Raw genomic sequence first — 21,301 nt, 5'->3', positions numbered from 1 at the left:
AATCCCTTAACCTTTTTTACCCTTCCTCACAACCCCCCATTCCTCTGGCACCCATCAGTTCTCTGTTATCTATAAGTCTGTTTCCATTTCGTTTGTTCACTTATTGTGTTCTTTAGATTCCACATATAAGTGAGATCATATGGTATTTGCCTTACTTTGGCTGGTTTATTTAAGATACTATTACTTAATGGCTGAAATTTTAGGGAATTTATTACCTCACACAACAAAAAGTCCAGAAGCAGGCTGGTTGACCATTGATTAAATCAGGTATTTATTGATGTCATGGGAGGCCCAGATGCTTTCCATCTTTTTGCTCCCTATGATTTCAATATGACTGTGCACCCTGAATATTGTCTCCCTGTGAAATAAGGTCCACATGTGGCACAGGGAAAGTCCCTGTCTTGTGAGCCTTTGTAAAAGTGAAGTCCCCTCAACCCCACCAAGTAGACTTTCCTTTATGTCCTATTAGATATAGCCCAGAGTTACACCACATAGCAATGCCCACTTGAACCACTAACATGGGCCACAGAACTTCTGCGACTGGCTGAGAAGAATTAATACTTACCCCAGGGCTGGGGAGGGGAACCTGAAGCACATTAGAACCTAAATAGAAAGTTCTATTGGCAAAGAGAAAGAGGAAGAAGAGAAAAAAAGGGCAACCAGAGTTTAGGGTGAGTTTAAACACCCTGGCACATAAGAATCTTCTCCTTTATTTGTGCTTGGCTCCCTACCTAGATGGTGAAGGTAGGGAGTATGTCTCATGTCATTTTTTTATCCCCAGTATTTTGTCTCCCACAGAGAATGTAGGTGGGAATATGCACAGACTCTAATAATTAGTAAGGCACATATTTAAAGTTGTTTTCCCACTTTCCTACCTAAGCCATCTTATGACAGTTGGATCTATGTTCAAGAGAGTTTCATAGTCTCCCTGAGGCTGCAGACAGACACTATAGAAAAGATCAGATCAGACTGGTGCCCCTAGAGACAGTTGAGGTGAACAAAACCTGCTTTGTATTTCAGACACTTCTCTCAAGGGTAGGTGGGATTATAGGGTGGGGCAAAAAGAGTTTTGTAAGTAGGAGAAACACAGACTTCATTCTTATACTATTAGTTATTAGCTATTGTATTATTTTTTCATAGGAACAACTCTAAACCTACTTTTGCCCCACCCTGAATGGCTCTGACTGCCTTGAAAGCAAAGAGAAATAGTCCCCATTTCCATTTATTAAAGGAGACAATGCCTATTAAAGAAGGTCACTTAATTAACAAATGAATCACACTCTGGAATCTTCTTCCACTGGAGATTGATAAGAAGACAATAAATAATGTTAAATATAAGTATACACAATTAATCATCACCCTTTGCAAGAGGAGAAATTCCTCAGAAGCCTGTGTTAATAGAGGGATTGTTATTTTCTGGTCTCTTCCATCCTGAATGCCTTGGGTAATCTGAGACAAAGCTCAAGTGAATGTAGCCAGCTGCCCAGAATGAATGCAGTCAAGTGAGAAGTTGCAGAGCTATGACTTGGGGCAATATTAGGGGTTAATCTCGATGGAGCTTCAGTCCTAAATTCCATCATGGGCATGGAATGTACTCCAGGGGGTGCTCACAGCCAGGCAGATGATGTCAGATACTGGTTTCAGAAATAACAAGAGTTGAGTGACTCATGACATATTATTAATCCCCACCCTGGCAATCCTCTGGCCCCAGAAGATTTTGGACCTAATCAAATGGAAATATGACGGGGCATTATATTGGACCTAATCAAATGGAAATATAATGGGGCGTGGGATATAAGAGTGAGGAGTTAGGAACTAGACCAGCTTTGAGGCTTTAGGCAGAAAAGGAGAGAATAATGGAGAATATTAATATACATATTTGGAAAAAATCTCCATAAATGAAGGAAAAACATATAAGGAAACTAATATGCATTCCAAGAAAGAGGACGATTTTGGAAATATGTGAGTTTCCTCAAAATATGCTTTTGTTGGGAGACTTCCATGTCTAAAAAGATTATTCATTGTAAGAATGAACAAGTTTACTTTGGAGGGATTCTGTTGGGTTTAGATGTTAGACAATAAACACAACACACACCCACATACCTCCCATTCTTTAGGTTTCTTTTTTTTTTCAAATTCCTTTGCATCTCACAAACCCATTCCTTACTATGTCTTTCAAAACATTAACTGATTGTCCTAGCTGGTTTGGCTTAGTGGATAGAGCATCTGCCTGCGGACAGAAGGGTCCCAGGTTTGATTCTGGTCAAGGGCACATGCTTGGGTTGCGGGCTTGGTCCAATGTGCAGGAGGCAGCCAATCAATGATTCCCTCTCATCATTGATGTTTCTATCTCTCCCTTCCTCTCTGAAATCAATAAAAATATATTTTAAAAAAACATTAACTGATCAACATTTTTAAAGTACATTAAATTCCTTCTATTTGTTCTTTGAATGATAAATGCAATTGCAAGTAACCCTCCCTTAAGTTTACTAGGTAAACAACTGTCTTTTCCATTTCACTTCCACTACCCCCTTTCCCTTTATGCAGCAAAGACCTTTATTACCACAAACTTTGAGGCAATTATAAATGGCAAATTGATTATCTAGCACCAGGAACTTTCTAGATTATCTGGTCAGCATTCCTACTTTTGCAAACACATTTGTGTGTTTAGAATGCCCTATTTTTCACAACAGTGTGGTGAGGATCAAGTGGGGGGTAGGGTGTGCAGGCTGGCTGGAGGTGGGCAAAGGGAGGGGAAAAGGGGGACATCTGTAATAGTGTCAACGTTAAAATTTTAAATTTAATAAAAGAGATAAAATGCCCTATTTTTCCAGTAGAGAAAAGTGATTATGCACACCTACTCAATCACCTTTCAGTGCATTTACTAGGGCCCTTTGAAACTCAAGAGTGCCACCCTTTTGTTATGCTGATAATTGGGTGTACTGACATCCATTTTCTTTGTTCCCTGTCTCCAGCAGGCAGATCTTGTCCATCTCAACATCATTTTGACAGTTTTCATCAATGTCATCTTTAAACTCACTATTTTAAAAGATGATGGAGGCTTACAGAGTATAAATCAGAGAAAATCTTTGATGCAGAAAAACAGACTTCCATTTGTGTATTGGTGGTGGGCTTGTCTTGAAAGTTATTTATTACTAGAGGCCCGTTGCACAAAGATTTGTGCAATAGGCCTTCCTTAACCTGGCTGCTGGCACCAGTTTTCCTCTGGCACCCGGGACCCAGGCCTTCCTTCTGGCTGCCACCTTCCGCCTTCGCTCCAGCCGGAGTCTTCACTGACTGGGTCAGAGTCTGCAGGTTTCTTGCTGACTCTGGCAGGAGTCTGCAGGCTTCGCTTCCCTCCAGCCGGAGTCTTCGTTTTGCTCCTGCTGGAGCGCCACTCCTGTAGCTCCCTCAACCCCCCTGCCCTCCCCCGCATAGCAGGCATCCTGCCCTGTCCAGCCGCACCATGCCTGGAGCAGCTGGGGGGTGGGGCCACCACCATATTTGTTCTGCTAATTTGCATATTCCCTCCTGATTGGCTGGTGGGCGTAGTGGAGGTACAGTCAATTTACATATTTCTCTTTTATTAGTGTAGATTAATCTTACAAAAATAATTTGTTAAGAAATTGGTGACTTCTTAAGTGAAACAGGACTGTAAGGTGCCTTGAATATTACAATTCTCATCACTTCACAGGAATATTTCAGTTCTATTCACAAAGATTTTTAATTTGGATGAAGTTTATCTATTTATTTATTTTGTTGTTGTTGCTTGTGCTTTTGGTCTCTTATCTACAAAACCACTGCTAAATTCAGGTCACAAAGATTTACCCAATGCTTTAAGAGTTTTCTACATTTTTTTAAAGCTATGTGAGCATAGTCTTTATTAAAAAACTTATATTTAGAAGCTTAATCCATCTTAAGTTTTTGTATATGATGTCAGATAGGGGTCTAATATCATTATTTCACATGTGGTTAACCAGTTGCCTCAGCACCATTTGTTTATTTAAAGAATGATCCTCTCTGCAATGTCTTGTTTTGGCACCCTTGTTGTAAGTCAATTGACCATGAACATGAGGGTTTATTTCTGGACTCTCAGTTCTATTCCAGTGTTCCATATGTCTATCCTTATGCCAGAACGCTTGTCTTGATTACTATAGCTTCACAGTTAAGTTTTGAAATTGGGAAGTGTGAGCCCTCCAAGTTTGTTCTTATTTTTTTAAGACCGTTTTGGATATTCTGGGCCCTTTACATTTTCATACTAATTTTAGGTCCAGCTTGTCAATTTGTGCCAAAAAGCCAGCTAGGATTTTGATGAAAATTGTCAATAGATATTCCAGAAGACCCTTCTGGCAGGCAAAAGAAAGATTCATCTATGGCTTACAAGGAGAGGTAGCCTTCAGCATAGACCAAAAGTATATTCTGAGGAGGAAGGGGTAGGGCACAGGACTTAAGTGCATTGACACAGTGAGCTGACCTTTAAAGGGATTGTTTGGGGCAAGTATCAAAACAGTAAGTATGTGCAAGCAGAATAGAGATTGGCAGGTAGAGTCATGAGATATGGCCAAGATTCGAGTCATAGACATGGTCGGCAGGGGCAGGTCACAAGGCATGGTCAGTAGGGGGTAGTCACCAGGCATGAGCCAATGCCTCAATTTCCCTTCAAATCTGCAAAATAAACGGATATAATAAGTTTTGTGACTAAAGGGACAATGCAGGGAATGCAGGTCCTCATGTAAATAGAATTCAAATTGCAAAACTGTTTAGTCATTCAAGCAGGACCAGAGATTAAATTGCAGGAAGGTCTAGATATTTGATCACAAAATTATATTAGAATCCTCAGGATTGAACTTTAGGTCAATTTGGGGTGTAGTACTATCTTAATACTAAGTCTTCCACTACATGAATATGGGATGTCTTTTTTTATATTTAGGTTGTGTTTAATTTTTTAAACAATGTTTTGTAATTATTTGAGTATAAGTCTTCCACTTCTTTTGTCAAATTTAAAGTTATTCCTTTAAAAGAGCACTTTTTGAAAAGAGAACGTTTAGCTTTTCTAAGCATTTGTACCTTGGACAAGCATGACAGAGGAGTTGACTTATATAATAATAACCTGTCAACAGTACTCCTTCATAGAAAGACAGTCAGAATTATATTGAAGTTATAATCCTGGGTTTTACATTTACTAGCTTCAGAAACTTGGGTAAATGAATTCCTCTATGCCATTTTCATTATCTGAAAATAAGCTTGTTTGTTTGTTTGTTTGTTTTTAAAGTTAATAATCCCAAGAAATCTCTGTAACAAATGTAGTAATACATGTAGGGTTAAAAAAACTATAATTGGCACATGGTAAGAAGTTAATAAAAATGAGTTATTGCTATTGTTACAATGCTTTCTTTCTTATATTTTCTCTTCCCCAAAACCACTGCTAGGGAGTCACAACTGCATTAAGGATTGTCCCACTACCTTCTCGTATGTCGAGGCAGAAGAAAGGCTGAGAACAACTATTCCATCTCTTAGACACTGTGTTTTCTTATTGTTGAAGAGCCTGTCTAGGAAGCCACCAATGTCTTCACTTCATGGGATTCTGGGGTTCATTTTGTTGGTGTTTTGCAGCTGGCCAGCTGGCTGGAAACTCCTCCGTCGAGATGTACCGTCAAGTGCTCCTGTCCGGTTGTCGCTGTGTGGAGTTGGACTGCTGGAAAGGACGGACTGCAGAAGAGGAACCAGTCATCACCCATGGGTTCACCATGACGACCGAAATATCCTTCAAGGTAGAGTGAATGATTACTGCGAAGAGAGGCAACTGGGGAGGGAAAGCCTCCTACAGTAGAAAGCCCTCATGGTTACAATTAAGTCCATAGGCCTTTAATCCTCTCTGCCATTTCAGAGGTTACAGTTTAGCAATTTATTCATGGGTAATGGGCACCACCTGAATTGATTCTTACTAACCAAAATCTAAGCTGTTTTATGAAAAGAAATGCCAACTTATTTGTCTATTTAGCACTCTTATTCTTTTATTCTTGCATTTTAACATTGTGAAATGGAACATAAAAATACATACCACTTATTCGTGCATATTAGTGAATGGATATAAAGTTTACACCATGTAACCTAAAACAAGAAATAGAAACTTATTGGTACCCCAGAAACACCTTAGAATGACCTCCTTACCCCAGAGACCACCAGACCACCTTACTGACTGCTACAGTGATCACCCTTTGCTTTTCTTTAGAGCTGTTCTAGTTTATGTACAGCTCTCAACAACATAGTTTCACCACTTTTTAAACTTGATGTAAGTGGACTCATACTCTAGTGTGCATTATTCTGTTTCTTGTTTCTTTTACTCCGCATCTTTGAGAGATTTCATCAGTATTACTGCATATATCTCTAGCTTTTTGCTTTCTAGATGATGATGATGATATTAATGGCTACTATTAATTATCATACAATATTTTATTCTGAGATGCCAGAATGGAATATTGACTATTACATGCCAGTTTGTAGCACATTGATACCTAGGAGGTCAAAGACCCCTAAGAACACACCTGTAAGTCAAAGTTGGGTTTATTAGCTTATGCAACAAGGGAGCACACATGTCATGGGGAACTGTGGTGTCTCAGTACAAATGTGTTAAAGAAGACTTACATCCCTAGCTGGTTTGGCTCAGTGGATAGAGCGTTGGCCTGTGGACTCAAGAGTCCCAGGTTCGATTCCAGTCAAGGGCATGTACCTTGGTTGCAGGCACATGTCCAGTAGGGGGTGTGCAAGAGGCAGCTGATCGATGTTTCTCTCTCATCGATGTTTCTAACTCTCTATCCTTCTCCCTTCCTCTCTGTAAAACATCAATAAAATATATTTTTTTTAAAAAAAGAAGACTTACAGGATTTGGGCATGCATTAGGTGATTTGAGGGGGCGGGGCTCAAAGAAGCAGAATTTTTCTATGGATTTCTGTCAGGAAGCAGAGATAATCGTATGATTAGGTAACTTAATAAATCCTAGCTAGTAGGCAGGACTAAAGCTGTAATTTATAACAAGCACCAGCCATTCTTATTAGCTGGGAATAGCCATCTCCCTTCTTTCCATTTACGGCTCCATCCTACTCATTCTACACCATAAAGAGCCCCACATTCATGCATTTAGACACCGGAGTTCGTCTCTCCTGCAAAGAACCATTCTCAGGAGCGTAGGGCCACTTGGGTGGGAATATCTGGGGTCCTTGGTACCTAGAAAGTGATCTAGAAAGGGGATATGTGGCTTTACAAGTTTTCTTGGCTGTCTCAGGTTTCTCACATCTTTGGAAGGGAATTAGCGGGGAAGGGCCAGAGGACAACCCCGATAGCACAGGTCCCATCGTGTGAAACCCATTGCCGGGGTTGCCTGGTTCTCAGGGCAGAACTGACTCTAGGTCACTAACTCTTGCCCTAAGCAACCAAAACACAGAACCCAGGTATTTGGGGAACCAAGGTAGAGTGGCAACAGGGCCATTGAAAATGGCGAGGGCATAGCGTTGAGGGGCTAGAATATTGGGTGAGTTAGATGCTTATGTCACCAAGATTAGACACAAAGCTTTGGGTGAAGAAGAAGAGGACAGTGAGCCACTTGCCAAAGTCTTTGTTGAATGAGGGGGAGCTCAGTAGGTAGCAGAGGAGAGGACACGGTAAAAACTAGCTTGGCTGCTTCATGAGAACTGGGTTTTTCTTTCATTTTAAAATAAGATTGGGAAGTTATGTTTCAGAAGTAGCATTAGGAGCAACAAATTCCCAGTCTCCAGCTTTTGGGCCTCAGGCACTTGCAATGTGATAAACAGCTACCACTTCAGAGAGCAGCAAAAAAAGATAAAAGATTTTAAAGAACAGCCAGGTTTCAGTTGGGGTAAATGGTGTTCTGATCAAAGGTACTAAGTTTGACAGCAATAAAAATGTGTTCAGAAGTAATATCACTAGCACCTTAAAATGTGTTAAGTATGTTGTGTCTAGGAAATCTACGTTTTCATGATTTCTTAAAATGAAGTTGCAGTACAATAATTAGAGAAAAAATAGCACCCTTCACTAAATTTTACAACAAAGTTTAATATGGGGTTATCTTAATTCTGATCAAAATCTTCAAAAGTTTTATCTGCTCCTGAAATTGACCACTCTTAAGGTCTTTTTGTTTTCTTTAATGGAAAATCAAAGTTTTTTTGTTTCATTTTCATAATCTCCCACCCTCCCAGTTCCTGCCAATATCCTTTGTCAGACATCTGAGATACCAATCCCAATCTAGTTGGACTTTTTTTTTTTTTTTTTTTTTAATTCTCACTCCAGGAGTGAGGATATATTTTTCCCCCATTGATTTTTTTTTTTAAGAGAGTGGGTAAGGGGAGAAAGAGAGACACATTGATTGGTTGCCTCCTGCTCAAACTCCAACCAGAGCCAGGGATTGACTGGCAACCAAGGAACATGCCCATGATTGGGAATTGAACCCATGACCCTTCAGTTATTAAAAATTAGCCAGGGCTAATTTTTCTCAGTGGTTAGAGATTGAACTCTTTAAGAAAAAGTGGAGGACAGATGACCCTGGTGTGGGGTGAGCAATCTGGGCTCATCTGTCTGTTGATGGGTGGAGATGATCCTGATGGAACCGTTATTGAGCTAAGTAACTGATGGCCTTGTGCACTGACCCTTCCAGGCTGGCCCACCCACCCTCTTGCCCCTTGCTCATGTGAATTCATTTATTTTTTTATTCTTAAGGAAATATATTTTCTTAAAAATTTATACTCCTCAAGGTTCTTCGAATTTCTTCTAAGGCATATTTATTTTATGTGTAGCATTGACTTTTTGGCCTCCGCCATCAAGTCGGCTTAGAGTGACTCTCCTGTGCACTCGACCGTACAAGTGGTTCTTCAATCTTATCTGTGATCGCAGAGCCACGGGCTGATTGAATGTCTATTCCCCAGCTCCAGAGACACAACTTCTCAACCACATGCACACACTTGCTGACAGATTCAGAGACTAAAGACTAAATCTAGCCCAGAATACTTTCTTTCCCTGCTGGAGCTGGGGGAATGGGGTGGCCAAAGAGAATAGCAAACCCATATCCCCTGATGGTTGGTTTGCCCAGCCATGCTTCCTGCTGATATGCTTCTGTAGGATAGATCATTCTTGCCAAGATATGGGTAGTGGTGGTGGACAAGGATAAGTGTGGGGTGTAGAAATGCCGACCGGTTTTGTGGACAAATATACAGAGCAGGAATTCTCTACATCAAGACTGGCACTAGGGTGAGGCTCCTCCCAGGCAAAATTTAAGGAGGTGCTTACTCTCAGCGCCTTGTAAATGCAGAGCTGACACCTGAGAATGAGTCTCTTTTAAATTTCCCTTTTGGACACCTCACTTGCCTCACCCTGGTCCCAGCCCTGCTCTGCACGATTATCAGCATGTGGTCTGCTTTCCAGAAACCACTGTGTTCAGTGACTTTGTAAGAAAGGGTAAGAAGAGAAATGTGGGATAAGGCCCTACGTGATCGATCTTATCCTCCGCCCCTTATCATTCCCTCACTTACTCAGCCACAACTTCACTGGCCTCCTTCCTGTTCCTTGATCATGGTAGGCAGGTCCCACCTCACAGCCTGTTCCCGCTGCCTGGAATGCTCTTCCCCCAGGTGTCTGCACGGTACACCTCTTACCTCCTTGAAGCCTTTCTCAAATGCCACCTTCTCGGGGGGGGGGGTGGGGGGGGCTACTGGGAGCACCCTATGTAATACTTCATGCCCGCTCCCACACGCCTGATACACTCCCCACCTCCTCTTTATTTTTTCTATTTATCAACTGGCATTTATCGCCTTCTACCACTCTTCTTAGTTTACTTAATTATGTTCCTTGTTTATTGTCTGTCTCCTCTTACCGGCGTGTAAGATCCACAAAGACAGGATCTTTGTTTTGTTCCCTAATCTGTCCCAAGCACTTTGAAAAGAATCTGGTATTTAGTAGGTCCTCAATAAACGTGTTTTAAAATGAAGTTTCCCATTCTAAAGAGAAAAAAAAAAAGAGACAAATTACAGCATAGCTTTCATTTTTAGTCTTTCTGGCCTCAGTTGAACTTTGTCTTTCTCTGTTTTCACATGTGAAATTCCAAGTATAACATATTGGAAGGTAGTGTAAAGATTCTCCTGATGTTTGCCAGTTTGGTCTTCCCTATGTATTTGGACATGACCTTCACAGTCTAATTAGACTATATAGCCACAGCGTGTTTTACAGCAGCCACATAAACTGATTGTTGAAGTTTGTCATTTTTATGTCACACAGTTTATCTGCTCTCAGCCTGTGTAATCAGGAAAGCTTCTGGGCGATATATCCCCCAAAGTGAGCATCCCTATTTGCAGTTGCCTACTATTTATTGTATGGGCCAAAATAAAAGGTTATGTTCTGGGAAAGGGGACAGGCTGTAATTCACTCTCTTTCTGGAGAGCCTTTTATTTTGCACGAGGGATTTATTTATTATTTATCCCATTTATCTGCCCTTCTGTTTCTCTGCCTCATTGCCTTAGCCTTTCTGATGGTCCTGACACAGTAATTCGCCACTTGATCTTCATTCTCTCAGCTCCCTTTCAGTCTCCTTCCTCCCCACAGGGGACACCCACCCACCCACCCCACCCCCAAGCTGCTCCTTATTCTCCCCCCTTGGGCAGCTACTTTGTAACCAGTAATTGCACAAGATGGAAAACTGGGTAATGTGATAACATATATGATGAAAAGATATTAAATTTGAGGATGAGATTAAATGGAGCCTCTCTGAAAATAAAGCTTCATTCTATGAGAGAAATAATAATTTAGGATGCAATGTAACTGCTACATAAATGCTCACATAAAATGGATATCAAATGCACCCTGCTGTTGCCTGTCAAGGATAAAAGATTTCAAGGGCAGATTTTCCCTTGGAGGTTAGTAATTGAGCCATATGGTTTATAGATTATTGAACCCAGTGTTAGCAGTTTCTGAAAAAAAGGTTTGTGTTTAATAAGGAGCAATTGTGCAGTGAGGTACTTTCACATTCCGGTGTCCGCTGATGATGGTTTATATGAAGGAACAAAACCTTAAAACTGTAATTATTTTTCTTATCCGGTGTGATCTTGTGCACTATGCAAAATATCTCAAAGGCATAAAGAACCACAAAGTCCAACAGTGGAACTTCTAGAGTTTTCAGGTGCTCCCAATTAAAATCATTAGATGAAATTCAGTAAAAATTGCTTTGGTTTTAAAGATTCAAAAAGGTTTCCTAAGCTGGTGGCTAAAGGTATGGTAGAGATGGGAGAGGTGGAAGAGGGATGAGGGAAGCGGGAGAGGATTGGAGGAAAAGAGAGAAAGGAAACCATGGGAGATACGAATGCAGCTCTGGAGCTGATGCCAGGGTTCCAATACCCGCTCTTCCACTTACTGGACAAGCACCCCTAGCAGCACCAGCCTCGTTCTGATGAGCACAGTGGAGATGATGCTAGTGCTCACCTCTCAGGGTTGCCGTCAGCAGTCAGGGATGCTACTTCACATGCGGATATTGCTCAGAACAGCGCATGGCCCGCAGGAAGTACTCTATAAATATTAGCTACTGATATTATAATTGAAATGTAAGAAGTCACACTTTAGCTTTCTTTCTCTAAATGCAGCGGTTGTGGTATGATTTATGCAAAGAGTCATTAAGTCAGGGTGAGGCGGAGGTTGAATTAAGTCATTCGTGAGGCTGCCATGGTAGAGGCTCTAGGTGCCCTGACCTCCACCCCACTCTAGGAATAGGTCAAAGCCCAATCTATGTGGCAAGTTAAACATAGCCCGGCCCTGGTTAGACACCCAGTGGGAGCTGAGAAGGACATGGCAGGTGAGCTTGGAAGGTCCATTGCAAACACGGGTGCTAAGTCAAGTGCACAAGACTAGAAGTTCACAACACCAGAGGCAGGAAAAGGTAGTAAGAGACACAGGTAGGAAGGTCTAGGAAGCCCAGGTCCAGCTGCAGTTCAGGCCACACCAGCATCTCTACTGTGGGGAGAGAACCACACCTAGGGAGCTAGAAAGACAGAGAATTCCCTACAAGTCTGAGAGCAGACCCAGAAAAACACTCACACTTCATTGGCCAAAGAAAAAGAGACAGGCCCTTGGCCTGGGGCAAAACACCCACTTTCTAAGGGAGAAGGTACATGGTTCTCACTCACCTGTAGCTGGAGCAGTTATCAAACAGCCAAAGACAGCAATTATCAGAAAGTTACCTGTCTAATGATACTTTTACTTACATCTACATTTGAAAGATTTTTTTCCCCCCATATAAGACCCAACCTTGAATGGAAATTTCAGCCATGAAAGTGTTAAACTTAACCAGGCTGTTGTGTATGGAATCAACATTCAAGCTTTCATAATACAATATTATATTTACCTTTAGTTATAATCAAGTGTTAAGCTTTGCTTAAGCCAATGATCTCACTAGTCCAGAGGTTGACAAACTATATTCTTCAGGCATACCACCTGTTTTTATAAATTACGTTTTGTTGGAACATAGCCACATCCATGTGTTTGCTCATTATCTGAGGCTGTTTGGGGGCTACAAAGGGAGAGTCAGATAGTTTCCATAGAAACCATATGGCAAGCAAAGTCTGAAATATTTACTCTCTGGTCTTTTATGGAAAAAGTGTGTGACCTCTGAAATAGTCAATAGAAGAATAAGTGGGAGCACAAGTAGATAAATATTTCTCTTCTATTAAGAATGTTAAGAGTTCATTTATTTGCTTGAACATATTTAGTGAGCATCTGGGATGTACCTTAGTACTTCCTATGCCCTGGGGAAAGAGCAGTGGAGACAACTGAGTGCTTACCTTCAGGAAGCTTACACTCTAGTGGGGAGAAGTCAACCAAAATAAACACACAATACAGCACACAGAGATATGTCCCTTAAGGCGACATAATAAGTTTTGAAGGAAAAGAGGGGCTAGCATTGTGGTGGGAGAAGGACTTTGATTATGTGACATTTGAACAGAGACCATCCTCACCCCACTATGGAAATAAGTCTTGTTTTCAGGTAAGAGTATTCCTGACAAAAGCAGCAAAGATAAACAAAGAAATGAAATTCTGTTTGATATATTCAAGAAAAACTAAGAGAAGGTCAGTGGACTGTATCAGGGTAAGCAACGGTGAACAGGAAAAGGAGATGAATTTAGAAAGATAGCAGGTGTTAGATCTGATAAAGAATTTGGATTTCACTCTGTTACATGGAAAGCTAATGAAAAAGTTGTATCCCAAAGTAGTGAAATCATCTGATTCTTGTTTAAGAGCAATCACTCTGGCTGTGGTATGTAATGTAGGGGTCAAACATAGAAGTCAGGAAAGCAGTTAAAAGTCAGCCTCTGCTAGGTTTTGCTGCAATAACAGGAACTGTAGAATCTCAGTGATTTAGAACCACAAACGTTTATTTCTGGCTCAGGTTGGATGTTGACTATTGCTCTGATTGATATTGTCTGCAATCCATATAGAAAGACTAGCCCCAATCTGTAACCTCACTGGGCTCATGGCACGGAGAAGAGAAATGACATAACTACATGATGGCTCTTGCTCAACAGCAGAACATGTCATTTGCATACATATTTCGCTGGCCAAAACACACAAATGGGCATGCCTGTTATCAACATATCTCACAGGAAGGGGTAGTGAAATATGGGCATGGTGATAAAAATGTACCCTAGCAGTTATGACAAAGATTTTTGGATGCAGATGACTGAGGTAGAGGGGCTGAGATGTGGCTTTGTTCTAAATATATTTTGGACAGGATTGCTAATGAATCAAAAGCTGTGAGAGAAACAGAAGTCAAGAATGGCTCTAATGTGTTTTTGCCTTTAGCTGATACAATAGGACCAAATTTATGAAATAAACGGAATCTAGCTCCCCCTCCCCCTTTTTTGGCACTTACCACTCACTTCCTTTATGATATCTACTTTCAATTCCTTTAAGGGCTCTGGTCTTAAGTGGTTAAGCTCATTAGCTGCAGGAGAGTTACTGCAAAGGGTAAGAGCATAAGTTCTAGAGTCAGATAGACTGTCCTGGGGTTTCTTGGCATCTCCTCTCTGTGACCTTGGGCAAATTGGTAAATATCTCTGAGCTTCCATTGTATAATCTTCCTTACAGAATGTTTCTAGCATGAGATAAGATATGTGTCTACAACATAATAAATGCTCATTTAATGGCCCCTCTTGTTAGTAAGAGTCTAAAAAGGAAGGATTAGGGTAAGTGGGGAGGGAGACACCAGAGAGGTAAGTAACCTTAGTTGACTTGGGAACATGTGCCCATTATAAGCTGGGTTCTCCAGCTTCTCTTGATGCACTTTCACCACAGGCTTGATGAGTGAAGCTTGTCACCCCCACTTTACAGATTAGTAAACCAATACACAGAGGCATTAAGTGATTGTTCCCAAGGTCACACAGCTTGGAAAGCAAAGAAGTAGGACTAAAACACAAGTGTGTTTGAATCCCAGGCCTGTGCTCAAATAAATAAAATAAAGAATTTAAAATGTTGGTGTAGCTTGCTATTTATAGTGCACTTATTTTTGATGGCATCAACTATCATAAAAGTTAAACTGATCATCTATGAAAGGCAATCTGTGAATTCACTTCTAGGAAATGGTGCGAGCGATTATTTCACTCCATGCAGGCACATCCTTCTCAGAGGATATATGCAAATGTAGTACAGAATTAGAAAGTCTTATTTATAGTCTGGGGCCAGGGAAATAGCTTTCTGGCTTGAATATAAAAGAAAGTAGAAGAGATAGCGGAAAGGCCCAGGCATAAGGAGTGAGAGTAGAAATCCCCACTTGAAAAGAGAATATGAAAAGAATAAATGCAGCTAAAAACAAACATGTGAGTATGTAAAACCACAGTAGTATTGAGAGCAACATAATTAAAAAATAAGTGAGATCCCACTTTAATACCAGTTCAGCGATAAAAATATTTTGAAAAAGTAATGCCGAAAGCTGGTGCATATGCATTGAAAGCTGGTCCTTCATACATTGCTCTGGGCAATTGAAGATGAAAAGTAATTTGGAGAAACACAGGAGACTTTAAAAGTATTCATATTCTTTGATTCAATAATTCCCCTTCTGAGAATTCATTCCCAGAATAATTCAAACTACTAGAAAAAAAAATGAAGATGTTCTTTGTAGAATTATTTGAATGATAGCTCTTAAAATGTTGGTCCCACAACTGGGTAATGGTTAAATCAATTATGATACTGCTACTCCCTAGAATTTTATACAGATATTGGAGCTTATGACATACACATTTAAAAAGAAATACAGATTGAGCAATGAAGAACTGATACATGTTACAGCCTGGATGAATGAAAGTATGCTAACTGAAAGATGCCGGACGCATATATGTGACTCCATTTATATGAAGTGTTTGGAATAGGCATATCTGTGGAGACAGAAGTAGAAGAGTGGTTGTCATGGGCTGGGTGTATGGGGAGGGGGTGAAGAAATGGGGAGTGACTGCTAATGGTAACAGATTTCTTTTGGGGGTGATAACAATGTCCTAACTTAGATTGGGATGATGGGTGCACAACTCTGTGAATATACTAAAAATCATGTCATTGTATACTTTAAATGGGTGAATTATATCTCATAAAAATGTTAAAAAATACAAATAGAGTATAATTAAAACTAAGTTATACAAATATATAAAAAACAAACTAGCATATAACCTAATGCCAACAATGGTTTGGTTCAAGGGGTGAATTTATGGGTGAAAATATTTGCCTTCTTTTGTCCAAATTTTTTGCAATATGATTAGAGTTGTTTTATTATTAATTATTAGAGAAACAAAGTAGATGTAATGAGCAAATAGAACCATTCTCCTCCACCAAAATAGTTTTTTGGGTTTGTTTTTTTTTTCCCTTGCTAAGTAAAGAGTCAGAAAATTTAGAATGCAGCAGCCTTCACAATCCCTTCTGGCCATTTCAAGCCATTTGATACTATTTTACAAATGGAAACTATAACCATATTAATGAGTGTAACCCCAACGAAAAATATACACATAAAAATTCTGGTATATTGAACATATATGTGTTCTCATTTTTAGGAAGTGATAGAAGCAATCGCTGAGTGTGCATTTAAGACTTCACCTTTTCCAATTCTCCTTTCATTTGAGAATCATGTGGACTCGTAAGTATTTAACACGTGCAACAGGAAGTCTTTTTCCCAAATAGGGCATGTTTAATAATTGTTCTTCTGATGTAAGATTATTGACATTATTAATGGTGTTTTTTGATTATGTTATATATTAGGTGGCATGTTTTCATCTGTGTGAGATAGAATTCATTCATTTAAATCTCATTTATGTTAACATAATCCATTGGACTTAAGAAATCTATTTTCATGCCATAGTAGGATTCTTACAAGGCAATGGAGCACATTGACTTACATAACACAATTCTCTATTGCAGAGGGCACTTTTATGATCCTCCTCCATTAGCTCCTTCTGTTGCATGCAAATTGATGATCAGTTTAGCCATACCACCATGGAGAGTTCCGTACACATGGGAACTGGTGCAGGGACAGCCTTAGATTCTATTCTGCGACTTTGCACTTATATAGAACTCAGACCCCCAGATGTTCCCTCTATCCTCTTCCCATTGGTGTTCCCTGTTTGTTAGTATTGGCAAACATTTTCCTATTTCAAAATAGCCTGCACTTATTGCTGAGTTTACACAAAGAAAAGGCAGTTTTCACTTTACTGTTTTATATTCATTTATGACAGAGGACCTGCGTAAGACACGTTTATTTCAAATACGTGGGTATTAGTTTATCATGCACTCAATTGAAAGAGCTTCAAAATGAAAAAGCCTAATCTGTATTGAATCAAAATTCAAGCAACTGAAATTCTTGACCATGGAATTAACATCTAAAGATGATGACGGAGCGGCCATCATTGCTCAAACCAGCATTTGGGAAGTCGTCCTCTTTCATTCCAAGGACCTGCGCCAGTTTTCTCTACCAGCCAGCAGCACCTGTCCTAACCTGGTCACAAGGTCCTTTCTCCCTGTTCACTGAAAGTCCTTTCCAGGTCACTGATTTCTTCTGCCCAACTAATTCCCACACATGCTTCACTTCAGTAAGTCTTAGGGAAGCAGGTTGGTCATGAGCAAATTTCAGCGTCAGGAATTCCTAAGTAGTTAAATGTGATCATCTGTTAACGTGTTTGGGGCGAGAGACCTTACTTCTAGTTTGCCCTCGGGAAACCTGTGTTACATTTACCAGCTCATGATTCTGTTTCATTAGGAAACAGTCACCCAATGGATGCTGTAATCATTGGGTCCATAATTTTTTAACGCTCCTGCGGGTCGATTGAAGAGAAAATACGTTATTCCCTTACATTGCTCTTTCTGTTTTAACAAAAGGGAGCAGTGCCCCTTCAGTTGCTGCATTTCTTACCTCATTTGCTGCGACAGCTCTGATTTACAGGTGCCTTTCCTGAGCGTTCTCTGATCTCTGCCCACCCATTTGTAACGGGCTCTCACAGTGCTTTAGCATCTTTCTTCCAGGCACTATAGTCCCCAGACTTGTTGATGGTTATTTCCTTTGTGGAGAAATATCTCTAAATCTAGCACCTTTATTTTCTTCAAGAAATGTTTCTAAGTCAATTAGACAAAATGAAAAGCTATTTACAAAATGTACAAATCCATTCTTGAGGATCACACCCACTAACGTTGAGTTCTCACATAAGGTAGCCAGAGAGGTATCAATAACCAAAACCACCACACACATAATAACAGCCAAGATTTATGATGTCCTGAGCAGGGTTCCACGCATAAGCTCGTATAACCCTCACCACAAATCCAGGTGCTCCTACGAATACATATTATTATTATGATTATCCCTATTTGACAGATGAAGAAACGGAGTCCCAAAGAGAGTAACTTTCCCAAGGCCGTTCAGCTAAACCATGACAGAGCTGGGATTCAAATTCGGCTAGTCTGGCTTCAAACATGGGTTTAAGCACCACCATCCCCACACCTAAGCAGAGGTTCATGAACCTTGAAAACATCAAATGAAGACCATGGGAGCATCCACAAGGCACCTTCCTGCAAATGTTCACATTTATGTAGTTGCACCCTTAACCACAGGACATTTTTTGCCATCTTTTAACACCTGTCTTACGGAGAGCCAAAACTGGGCATGAAAGCTAAGCCTATGTTGCACACAAAAGCAAAAATGGTAGTTCCATAATACTGTTCTCTCTGGTTTAAAACATGAAAAATTTAGCTATTAAAAGTTTATGAATAATTCATGTGTAACAAAAGAAAACAGGAAAACAACCTCTGGATGTCCTGCTGTTTATCTCCAACCATTGAGATAATCTAATGGCCGTGAAATACAAAGATACTGGCTTCTGTTGTGGGAGGAAGTTGGTTGCTTCATAATCCTGTTGTCCTTGAGCTGCACAAATCAAAATCGCTCAACCACAGTCCTTTCCTGGGAGGACTATCACGCACCCTAAGAAATCTGATAAGCTTTCCCTTTGCTGGTAAAATCCTCTGCTTGACACATGGGCCACCTCACCTCATCGCTGAACTGGGAGCCAGACATCATTCATCAGCTGCAGCAAGAGTCCCCACTAAACCTAGATGTAACCTCAGAATCCTTCTCAACACAGTGACCCAGGGACACACCCACCAAAGACGTCTGAAGTCTATTTGCCGTCTCTAGTGAACTATGTTACCCTCCTGCAGATAACCAAATGCCAGACTTGGATCTCTGGTCCCAGCTCCTGTCCCACCTTACTGGAAAAAATAAAACTCACGGAATATTCTGGTTTTCTCTCCAAATATCTGCACTCACCTATTCATGGATGACAGAGGGGAATCCGCCACCAGTTGCTGGCAACTTATCCTTTGTTCACCTGCTACCTTCAGAAACCCATAAAATGCAGATTCCTGAGCCACACCCCGGCTCCTGACTTCAGATTTCTAGAAATAAGACTTGGAAAAGTCCTAGTTAACTCCCATGCTCCACCTAATTTGTGAACTAGCACTTTCACAAGAAGAATCCTACACTGAAATCCAACAAAGTAACGTCTAGCCATGGTTCAGCCACGGACAGTGGGAGATTTGGCCTGGGCTTTTAATTTCCATGCACTGTGGATGCCTCATCTACAGAGAAGGAGCTGGTTTAGTTCAACTTGGAGGACTGACCCCATGAAATGAGGCACGTTTCTCGGTCAGAAAACGGACCACTTTGCCAGGTGCCTACACTTGATTAAAACACTGCAGGTATTTTAATATGTCTAGATGTTCCTGCTATGGTCTGAAGCTCAAAAATGTGTATGTGAATATTTTCCTCTTACTTCATCTCCATGGTAGCCACTGTTGATACTCTCAATGCTATTGCTGCAGTTCTGACCCGCAATTAAAGCTGGTTTGTCTTCCACAGGCTTTTTCTATTCAGTTTGCCCTCTGTTCTGCTTCGGTTTCCTGTCAGGTGCCCTTGTGGAGAGCGTGAATTGCCTGGTTACCAAATAGGGCGCTTTGCTTTTTTCTTGGATACCTACCTCTTGTTCTCCCATCTCTGTTGATTTTGAGGCAGGTTTGTAAAAAGTCTAGGTCAGACGTTGATCTTTGCTGTACAAAGTGCGGTCAATCCGTGGACCAGCACCGCAGGCATCACTGGGAGCCTGATTGAAATGCAGTCTCAGGCCCCACCCCAGACTCTGGCTTCTAACCCTCATTTTCTTAAGACCTCCCGTGATTTGAGTGACGCCTGAGCTCTCTGCTCTAAGCATCGCAGCCTGTTAGCCACCTGCCTTGGAATTACCTGCAGACGTGTTACAAATGCAGGTTTCAGGCCTCCACTCGCAGCGCAGTGAGTCAGGGGACTGGAGACTAAGCCTGCCACCTGCGGCTTTAACAGTTTCAGGTGACTCTTTAGTGGAACCGGGTGTAAAATTTTGCTTCAGAAAATCCCTTCCCTGGGCTGGAGGACTATTTGACAGAGCACAGGAATCTGCCCGTCACCTGCAGTGGGACACCTGGAACATCTCCCTCTGCTGGTGAGAGTACTGTTCCCTGAGAAATCCTGAAAACAGGGCATTCGGCTGAAAAACCCTTTTCCCTCCAGGTCTCTGATCAAAGGAACTTGGGGCTCCAAATACCAAAACTCAAGAAAAATATCATCTATTTCAGCATCTGCTGACTTTTTTTAATCAATCATAGTATTTGAGTTTTGTTTTTGTTTTTTAATTAATCCTCACCATTGATTTTTAGACAGAGTGGAAGGGAGAGGGAGAGATAGAGAGAGAAACATCGATGTGAGAGAGATACATCGATTGATTGTCTCCCACACATGCCTCAATCACTGCTGGGGATCAAGTCTGCAACCAAGGTACATGTCCTTGACCAGGAATCGAACCCAGGACCCTTCAGTCCACAGGCTGATGCTCCAACCACTGAGCTAAATTGGCTAGGGCAATCATAGCTGGTTTAAACTTGAGCGTGCTTCAGAATGATCTAGAAGCCTTGTTGAGACACAGACCTTGGGCCGTGCTTCCTCAGAGGTTCTGATTCAGAATCTGCCTTGAAGGCCTTGCACCTGCATTTCTAACCAGCTCCAGGGGCTGTTGATGCTGCTGGGCCTGGACCACACTTGGGTAGCAAAGCTCTGTGACGTTTAGTAGCTTCATTCTGTGAAAGTGAAATGGAGGGTCTGGACAGTTTCTTTTGTTCAATCCAGACCGTGCGGGCCCCACACAGATGGACGTGCTTGAGCTACAGGCACAGAGCTGGCTGGCTTGGTTGAGCCTCTGCGTCAGTTATCCTTTGAGCAAAAGCGTCTGAACTGAGGATTCCCAGGCTGCCTGCCAGATGGGCTGCATCTCTGCTTGCTCCCCAACTTCTCAGACGTTGCACCCCCAGTTATTTTCAGGACCGCTGCTCTGACTAGCAGTTTTCCTCTCTGTGAAACTGCTGAGGAACGCCACAGTATATGCTCAGGGCTGCCTGGCCATGCAGTCAAGTTCATATGCCTCCAGAAAGGCAGGTTGAGACGTTGGGAGCCTGCTTTGTAGGGATTTGCAAGTTCTGTTAATCTCTTCTTTGCCTCTCCGTGCAGTTCCATATTTGGGTTCATATTTGGACCCCAGAAAAGTCACTTGAACCCCAACATATATGCTTTTTTACAAAGGGGGGAACATAAGGAGTGCTTTTCCCTGTGGGCCATTGCGATATGATTTGAACCCCCAAAGTGACCCCCGTTCCAGGAAAAAGCTGTCCATGATCCAGGCTTAACAGTCAATGTCTTCCAAGAGGG

The 21,301-nt window shown here is 41.3% G+C and overlaps 1 protein-coding gene across 2 annotated transcripts in view; it reads left to right on the top strand.

Moving 5' to 3' along the window:
- PLCB1 (phospholipase C beta 1) overlaps positions 1–21,301 on the top strand; it is a 630,635-nt gene that overhangs the window by 473,797 nt on the left and 135,537 nt on the right. For both annotated transcript variants that reach the window (XM_079784121.1, XM_079784122.1), the window contains exons 11-12: positions 5,614–5,771; positions 16,080–16,162. In XM_079784121.1, coding sequence (XP_079640247.1) covers positions 5,614–5,771; positions 16,080–16,162 — 241 coding nt within the window. The remainder of the gene's footprint in view (positions 1–5,613; positions 5,772–16,079; positions 16,163–21,301) is intronic.

Source organism: Cnephaeus nilssonii, assembly GCF_951640355.1.
Source record: "Cnephaeus nilssonii genome assembly, chromosome: 11".
Taxonomy (NCBI): domain Eukaryota; kingdom Metazoa; phylum Chordata; class Mammalia; order Chiroptera; family Vespertilionidae; genus Cnephaeus; species Cnephaeus nilssonii.
Note: the sequence above shows the minus strand (reverse complement) of the source record. Positions and strands in the feature narration are given on the sequence as shown.